The sequence below is a fragment of the Acomys russatus genome, chromosome 24 (genome assembly GCF_903995435.1).
Source record: "Acomys russatus chromosome 24, mAcoRus1.1, whole genome shotgun sequence".
NCBI lineage: Eukaryota > Metazoa > Chordata > Mammalia > Rodentia > Muridae > Acomys > Acomys russatus.
Window position 1 is genome coordinate 57,869,426 of NC_067160.1, and position 8,860 is coordinate 57,878,285.

Genomic DNA, 8,860 nt, shown 5'->3' on the forward strand with positions numbered 1-8,860 from the left:
GTGACACTGAGTTGACTGATATTCATCAGATCCCAACAACAACAACAACCGTTCACGCCCATGATGGATGTGGATTTGGCCATGACAGAAGGACAGGAGGGACATGGTCGGTGCCAAGTGGGCACATATCCCTGTCCACGGGGGATTTAAAGGGCGCCCTGTGAGGAGCCCGAGCAGACTGGTCCAGACTCCCCAGGTGACCTGCCTTGTGTGAGAGCCCAGTGACTGAGGATGAAGAGCCTTTTCCTGACTGTCCTGCTTCTGGGGCTGGTGGCTGTCCTGAGGGCCCAGGAACTGCCATCAGATGACATTGAGGATGTGAGGAAGGGAGGGACGATGGGTGGAGGTAGGATAAAGGCCCAGGCGGCATCCACTTGGTGCTGGTAGATTTGTGCTGAGGTGAGGGTGTTTCCTCAAAGGTTGAGTTTTAACCACGCTTCAGCTGAGCAGTCAGATCAAGGATTCCCCAGTTCTATCAGAAGACAGGGGTCCCCCTAAGACATGGGGTTAGAATAGGAAATCAAATTCTGGTGAGGGGTCACTGTTCCCATGACAGCAAGAGCTAGAAAGTGGCATAGAACAGGACATTCGGGGTGGAGGGTTCATGGGAGTGCTGAGGTATAGACCTCAAAATGTTTATAAACTGAGGTGGAAGCTGGGCATGGTGGTGCACCCCTTTAATCCCAGCACTGGGGAGGCAGAGGCAGGCAGATTCCTGTGAGTTCAAGACCAGCCTTCTCTACAAAGGGAATTGAGGACAGCCAAGGCTATATACACAGGGAAACCCTGCCTTGAAAAACCAAAACCAAAAATAAACGGAGGTGGAGCAGACACTTTCTGCCATCATGGGTTGGGTAGTCCAAGTGCTGGTATTTCTCTGTTGACCAGGTCTTGGGACATATGGGGTTAGCCCACCTCAGTGGCTGCAGCCTGGGGTCTGGGGTGTCCAATCAGCTGTTAGCCCAAGTGCTGGAGCCTGGGCTTGGGTGTGCTCAAAGCTTTGTCTCCTGCAGTACTCTGGACTCTGGATCCCAAAGGGCATAGGACACAACGGGAACCTGCCCTATGACATGCTACCCAAAAAGGCTTTCCCTATGATGGTAACATCCCTGGAAGAGGGCGACTTGGAGGCCACAGTTACATTCTGGTGCGTGTTCCATATTGTGGGGTCTCCGCAGTTTCTCTCCCCAGCTCTCCATTATTTGAGTTTTGGCAACCAAAAGATCCCCACCTTTGATGGGACACAGTCCTAGGCAGCGACTAAAAGCCGGAACAGGACTGACATAAAGTTTACAGGGATCACCTGACTAGAGCTGACACACATAAGGATCTAGGCAGGCCTCGGTTGTATTGCTGAGAGCATCTGCCTGTGGGCTTCCGTTTTACAGGAAGAATGGTGAATGTCACGAACTCAAAATTGTGATGAAGAAAACTGAGGAGCCTGGCAAATATACCTCCTGTGAGTCCTGCCTCAATGTCCTCTGCAGGGGCAAGCGCTGGGTGGATGGGCTCCTGCCTGGTCCAGCTTCTCAGACAGGCCGTCCACTTACTCTCTGTGTGTTAGAGGTCAATCCTAGGCCCCACTCTTGACACACTCTTGACCCACGAAGAACCAAAGATGGGAGAGCCAGACAGGAGGTGGTCAGGCCTGGGGGCCAACCTCAGCCCCGACCTTCTATGAACTCACCAGCTGGGCGTGGCAGCTTCCCGGGAGATGGTTCTCGTGTAACTATGGGGACCATAGAAAGGCCAGGGTTAGATTAGCTAGGTCTGGGGTGACCACCAAAGTGTTCCAAGGTGTTCCTTCATATGATCTTCAACGGTGTTTCAAGGAATGAGACACTGAGAGCTACTTTTGTTCACTTGCAGTTAATGGCAAGAAAACTGTTTATATTAAAAAGCTGCAGGCGGAGGGCCACTACATCTTCTACTGTGAATGCTTGCACAATGGGAAGGCAGTCAGCATGGCGAAGCTTGCAGGTGAGGCGCCACGGAGGCCCCGTGTCCTGGTTCTGGTCTCTGCTTCCAGTAGCCATGAGATGGAGAGCAGACATGTCTGGCCCTGGGGACTGGGAAGCCTCTGGCTGGACCCAGGCTGCTCCCCAGGAAATGTGTGAGATCCAGAGTGGAAAGTGGGTGAAACTGGGTATGGATGGGTCTTGTGTGGCCTTTGGAGGCCTGAGAACTCAGGAGAGGGTCCCACCCCTGGGCCAGCAAATACCAAGTCCAAGGATCTCCAAGTGACAGGTGAGCTTAAAAAGGAATGTCCTCTTAGGGACATTTTGTCGTAGGTGGAGACCCTCCAGGGCCAGGGGATAGTCTCATGGCCCTGAGCCCCAGGGCTCTTACAGGCCTGGGGAGTGACCTCTAGGTCTGCTGATTTGTCCATGGGCCGGAGGATCACTCAGAGTCTGTGGGTGCTCACACACCAAAGTTCCCTGCCAGGATCCATCCGCGAGTCTCTGGCTCTCTGCAGAGCTGACCACCACCCCTCAAACCTGCCCCCTCCTGATAGGGAGACACGCTGGGGAAAACCCAGAGGCCATGAAAGAATTTAAGGAGTTCCTGAAGACCAAGGGATTCTCACAGGAAAACATTTTTGTTCCAGAGATGAAAGGTGAAACAGGAGTGCCCACGCCTCTCTCTGTGTCCCATTTGTCATTCTTGACTGTCAGTGTCCCCAACCCATGTCTATGTGTCCTCATGTCCTCATATCTCTCCAAGGCCCCTGTATGACTCTGTGGTTTCCTCAGTGTCACCCATAACTCAACGTCACAAAGAGGACATTCTGTCCCTGTGTCCCAATATGCCCCCCGTGAACTCCAAATCTCTTCTGCTTCTGTCTCCCCTGGTCTCTGTGTATCCCTGGTTTCTGTTCTGTCCCTTTAAGGTCCTACCCGCTGCACTCCCCCCCCCCCCAGGGTTGCCAGGGCTCTGCTTCAGGTCTGAGCTCTGGGAGGTCTGAACTGCCTGGTGATGGGGTTCCTCTTACAGGGCTCTTCTCACTCCTGGCCTTCTTTTGGTTTCTACAGATAAGTGTGTGCCTGAAAGTGACTAGGGTAAGTCTCCCCACACCTCCCATTAGACTGTGGAAAGACCTAGGATGCCAGGCTCTGGAACTGGAGGGTTCTCCTGTGGTCACTCAGGAGGTGGCCCTGAGTGCAGTTTCCAGGACACATAGGAAGTCTTTTCTTATTGTCACTGTCGTTCCTTGTCTCTGGTCTCTGCCTGGACCTCTCCCCTTCTGTGCTCTCCACAGAGGCTGAGACCTGGCTACTTATGGGAGTGGTGCAGGGATCACTTCAGAGGGCCCCAGCTCCTAGTAGGACCACACAGAGAAGTGGGGAAAGACCTCTGATCGATATATGTGTCCCTGCTAATAACTCCCCTGACTGCTGCTCCCACAAAACAGGGGACTCTCACTGCTCTTTCTCTCCCTACCACAGCAGCTAGGCAAGTCTGCACCAGCTGAGGCAGTGTTGCTTCACACACCTGCCTGGGACATCCCTGTACCACACCTCTCCTGGACCAAACTCCCTACTGTCCCCCGTGCCTGGGCCTCTCGTACCTGACTTCACTCTAAATAAAGGCCTTCCCTCAGCAGTACTCTGGCTCAGTCCATCTGTGAAGGCCCCTGTGTGGACTCTCAGACTCCGCAGGGAGCAGAGTCTGGGGGAAAATTGTTGAGACACTGCCCAACCAATGCCCAAGGAGTGTGGGATCTGCTTTCATGTAGAGCCATGTGAGGGCCTAGAAGCCCGCCATTGGCTGTCAGGCTGGGAGAGCTTCAGACAATGTGAATGGCCACCGCAGGCCTCCTTCTCCAGCAGGACTTGGGGGAAATACTGGGAGGTCCCTCTTGGAGAAGCTGGGCTCAGTGACAGGGGTGGCACAAGGCTGGCCAGTTCCTGCATCATCTCCCCTTGATTTTTTAATTTTTAATTTTAATTATTAATTTTTTTATTTTTTTTTTTTTTTTGGTTTTTCGAGACAGGGTTTCTCTGTGTGTAGCCTTGGCCATCCTGGACTCACTTTGTAGACCAGGCTGGCCTCGAACTCACAGCGATCCGCCTGCCTCTGCCTCCCGAGTGCTGGGATTAAAGGCGTGCACCACCACGTCCGGAAGCAGTCAAGTCTCCACCAGCCTTGTTCCTGCTCAAGCCGTCCCCACAGTTTGTCCAAGGACCAGGGCTTAGGCTTTCTCTGTCCAGTAGGACATGGTGGGCCACACTGAGCGGGAGAAGATGCCCCACCCTCACCCCAGATGACCAATGCAGCCTCAAAGTGCAAATCCCAGGGGAAGTTGCCTTTGCTGAGGGGTTGGTGGTACTCAGGTTAGTGTCCATCAGCTCGGTGACCCTCAGTCTAACTCCCAGCTGACCCATTGTTTTCTCTGAATCCCTCTCCCATCTGGACCTTGTTTTTGCTGGAGGCCATTGGGCGTTCCTAAGGTGGAGCATCTCTGCAGGGCAGGTGGGGCCTGAGGCATCTAGGACACTTTGGAGGGCAGGTCTGGGCCAGCCTGGAACCCAAACACCAGGCTCTGGTTTTTGTTTTTTTGCTAAATCAGGGACTATGCATGGCCTTTGACTGTGAGCCCCAGCACTGCTCCCCCAAATTAAAATATTCAATATTTTTCTCTTTTGAAATCAGATCTGTATGTCAGGAAGACTTTTATTTATTTATTTATTTATTTATTTATTTATTTTTGTTTTTTTGAGACAGGGTTTCTCTTTGTAGCCTTGGCTGTCCTAGACTCACTTTGTAGACCAGGCTGGCCTCAAACGCACAGAGATCCACCTGCCTGTGCCTCCCAAGTGCTGGGATTAAAGGCATGCGCCACCACCACCCGGCCAGGAAGACTTTTAATTCAAGCCAGATTATGCAGAGATTACAACATGACACCACATCATATCACAGTCTCCCATGCCCCTCTCCTGTGCTGCGCGGCAGTAGGAAAGATGCCGGTGTGATACTGTGGACTAGCATAGGGCTCAGGAGTATGATTGTGGCCAGAGTGATGAGCACAGCCCTAGCGGGACACAAAGTGAATAGGCATCCTGCGTGTCTGCCAGCTGCCCTGCACGGAGCCGTCTCTGAAACTCCTTGGGCTCAATTACTGCTGGAAGAAAAGTACCAGGGACCCCAGTTTGGTAAGGATGACTCCTTTCTTCTTGAACCCTGACCCCATTCTCTTCAAAAGCATCGCTGACCAACCAAGCTTCTCTTGGTTACCTGAGGTTTGTTTGCTCCTTCTGACCTAGACAGAGCTTTCAGTGGATCTGATCACATGTTAGGGGCTGGGCAGACAGCAAGACAGAGCCAAGGGCACTTCAAAATGTTGTTATTGGACTACCTGTGTTTATGCAGGAATGCACAAGCCACAGCCTACCTAGGTGTGGAGGTCTCAGCATGACTTCCTGGAGGCAGTTCTCTTTCCAATTTTACATGGGTGCTGGGGGTTGAGTCAAGTGGTCAGGCTGTGTGTGGCTAGCATTTTTACTCAGGCACAGACCAAGTGTGCACTGGTATGCACGGCGCTTTTTCCTCATCCAATTTAGCAACCAGGCGCTGAGAAGGAGGAGAGCTTTAGACACCGTTAGTTCTCCGTCGCTGTGATAAAACCACTCTGACACAAGCAACTTGAGGATGCTCTGGCTCAGGGTTTCAGATGCCGTCCATCAGGATAGGAAGCCGAGGTTGCAGGAACTTGAGGGAGCCAGTCACAGAACGCACAGTCAGGCAGCACAGAATGGGCCAGGAGATGGCTCAGAAGGTAAACCAGCTTGCCACCAAGGCTGACTCTTGAGTGTCCTTGTGACCCACAGGTGGAAGGAGAGACTTGATTGCTGCAAGTTGTCCTCTGACCTCTACTCATGGGTCTGTTGCCTGTGTTTTCTGTTTCTTTCTCATATATGTGTGTGTGTGTGTGTGTGTGTGTGTGTGTTTGTGTGTGTGTGTGTGTATGCATGCGTATTATATATATATATATGTATACATATGTGTATTCACACACACAAAATAAATTGTAAATGTAATTTAAAAACTTAAAACAAACTGGGCAGGGTGGCACATGACTTTAATCCCAGCACTGGGGAGGCAGACGCAGGTGGATCTCTGTGAGTTCAAGCCCAGTCTAGTCTACAAAGCCAGTCTAGGACAGCAAGGGTTGTTATACAGAGAAACCCTGTCTCTAGGGGAATTTTTTTTTTTTTTTTTTTAAACAAGTAACATAGGCTGATGGGTACACACTTACTGAATCCCAGAACAGACAATAACCCACCCCGCAATGGACAGTTAAAAGCGCCTCAGTTAACCTAGTGAAGACACACCCCACAGGCATGCTCAGAAGTTGCTCTCCCATGTGGGGCCCATTTACTTGACAACCGAATAAAGCAACCGCAGCTGGCTAGTTCACCAGGAGCTGCTCCTCAGTTTAGTTCTGCCTTGTGGATGGGGGTTAGCCTCCGAGCACTGCTGCTCAGACTGTTTGTGTCAACAGCGAGTGCTCACAGCCTTCCAAGGAAAGTGCAAATCATAGTCAGCAAACGCCAGCACGGAATGGAACTAAGCTTCTCGAAAGTACGTGCGCGACGGAGGTTTTTCGTAGGTTGGTTGGATGTGCTTCAGAGAGAGACCAAAAGGCATAACAGGTGGTTAGAATCACACAGAGTGTCATAGCAGACAGAGGGCACAGCACAGCTCTGAGTGCCACCCCGGCAGCCTGAGGGATTCCTCTATCCCATCCGTGACTCAGGATGAGCCACTGTGAGGCAGAGGTGGTGATTTGCTCAAACAGAAAGACAGGTGTTCCAGAGGAAAAACATAGGCTCCCCTGAGAGCGTGGCCAGGGCCTTCTCAGGAGTCACAGTTTACTAGATTACACTCAAGGCCATGTTATAAACACAGGGGCTAAGGGAGACACCCGCAGGCAAAGAATAAAACTTACCTGATTCTCAACAGAGAGTCGCTATTTATTTATTTTTGGTTTTTTAAGAAAAGGGTTTCTTTGCGTAGCCCTGGCTGTCCTGGAACTTGATCTGTAGAGATCTGCTTGCCTCTGCCTCCCGAGCATTTGATTAAAGGCCTGTGCAACCATGCCCGGCTTGAGAGTTGCTATTTAGTTATAGCTACATGTACTGTTTGATGGCTCTCAAATTACATCTCAAAATAGATGTACCACCCCAATTTAAGTAAATCCTCATTAAATGTAAAGCCCTAGGGTGTGATGTCGCATCCTAGCACTTGGGAGGTAGAGGCAGGCTGTTCTCTGTGAGTTTGAGGCTAGCCTGGTCTACATAATGAGTTCCAGGACAACCAGGGTCACTTAGTGAGACTGTCTCAGAAACAAATTACAGAGCTTTGGGCTGGAGAGATGGCTGAGTGGTTAAAAGCACGGGTTATTTTGGAGCTCCTGGATTTCATGCCCAGAACCCACATGGCAACTCACAACTGTCTGTAACACCAGTTCTAACAGATATGACAGCCTCATACAGACATATATCTAGGGGGGAAAACCCTCAACCAACCAACCAAACAAAAAAACCCAACCCAACCCAACATAACCCAAACCAAAACCAAAACAAACAGCCGGGCAGCTGTGGCACACACCTTTAATCCCGGCACTCAGGATGCAGAGGCAGGTGGATCGCTGAGTTCACCTTCCTGGACAGGTGTGCCAGATGCGGCTAGGACCTGGATTTGACCTGCCACACAGCTCCATGGGGAGAGCTTGAGGGGCAGCTGTGGGGGAGTAGGAGGCAGGAAGCTGGGCCCAGGCTGTGGGGTGCATGGGAAAAGAGACTCCCTTGCTGCCTGGACCCCACCTCATCAACTGAGGACGCTCTGGAGTTTGATAGCATCACACTGAGCCCGGGGCCAGCAGCCGTGTCAACACCCAGCTTGAGTGTTACTCTGTGGAGTCTGAGGTTCCTGAAGCTGCAGTGTTCTGCTTTGCATCCCAGACAGACTCCAGTGTAGGAGGCTTTTAAAGTCCAAAGACAGCGCCCCCGCCCCACCCGCCCCCACCCCGCAGATCTCAGCACGGGCTTGCTTGTCCCCACTCCCACACACCCGGGAGACACTATCCTCATCCCAGCTGGAACTTTAGCTTCTCCTGGGTGAAGGAACTGAGGAAGTTCAGGAGGGTGAGAGGTAAAGAGGGCCTGCCCAGCACAGACTGCAATGCCAAGTGTGGCCAGCAGAGGGCCCTGGCACACACTCTGGGAAAGTACTAAAGTGGTGACAGTCCAAGGAGGACCAGCACCAGCCTAAACTGTAGGAGAGACAGAAGCCCACAAGTTCAGCTGACTGTCCCCCTCAACCGCCAACACACCCAGCAGTGTCCAAATGTACAGCACCCGGAAAGGAGACACATCAATTATTTGGTGTTTCTTTCTTGCCTCTTGTGATTCGCCATTTTCTCTTACTATATTTTAGTTTTAAACCCCTTCGTCTATTTCTTTAATTTTGTTTACGCATTTGTTTCTTCATTGGGCAGCCTTTTGCCTTTTCCTCTTTCGCTACATCCATTGCCCATCTTTCTGACTGTTAGCATACTCTTAGTAATAGCAGTAATATTTTCTGTAGCTCGTTGGTTTTTAATTTTATTTTGTTAGATTTCATAAGGCTATTTTTTTCGTAGGCTCCACATATTTGCCAATTACTTTTTGTTTTACTTAAAGCAATTGAAAAGAATCAACGTACAAGGAAAATGTACTTTTACACTTCATATCTTAAGATCGTGTATAATTGATAAAATGTTTTATTGGCGTTATTTACATTCAAGGGTCCAGTAGACGTTGGAAATTTGATAAACTTTTAAGTTTTTTTTTTTTAAACAAATACAAATCTGTTGGGG

At 50.7% G+C, this 8,860-nt stretch overlaps 1 protein-coding gene across 1 annotated transcript; it reads left to right on the forward strand.

Annotated features, from left to right (window-relative positions):
• The first annotated feature begins 231 nt into the window (after positions 1–231).
• On the forward strand, positions 232–3,058 carry LOC127206943 (odorant-binding protein 2a-like). Its single transcript, XM_051166265.1, has 6 exons — positions 232–318; positions 1,014–1,147; positions 1,389–1,459; positions 1,870–1,980; positions 2,516–2,617; positions 3,033–3,058. The coding sequence occupies exons 1-6, from the start codon at positions 232–234 to the stop codon at positions 3,056–3,058; spliced, it is 531 nt and encodes a 176-aa protein (XP_051022222.1).
• The last annotated feature ends 5,802 nt before the right edge of the window (positions 3,059–8,860 follow it).

Coding starts and splice junctions, on each gene's coding strand:
- LOC127206943 (XM_051166265.1), top strand. CDS start 232: ATGAAGAGCCTTTTCCTGACTGTCCTGCTTCTGGGGCTGGTGGCTGTC. Junction 1,148..1,388: donor GAGGCCACAGTTACATTCTG/GTGCGTGTTCCA, acceptor TCCGTTTTACAG/GAAGAATGGTGAATGTCACG. Junction 2,618..3,032: donor TTTTGTTCCAGAGATGAAAG/GTGAAACAGGAG, acceptor TGGTTTCTACAG/ATAAGTGTGTGCCTGAAAGT.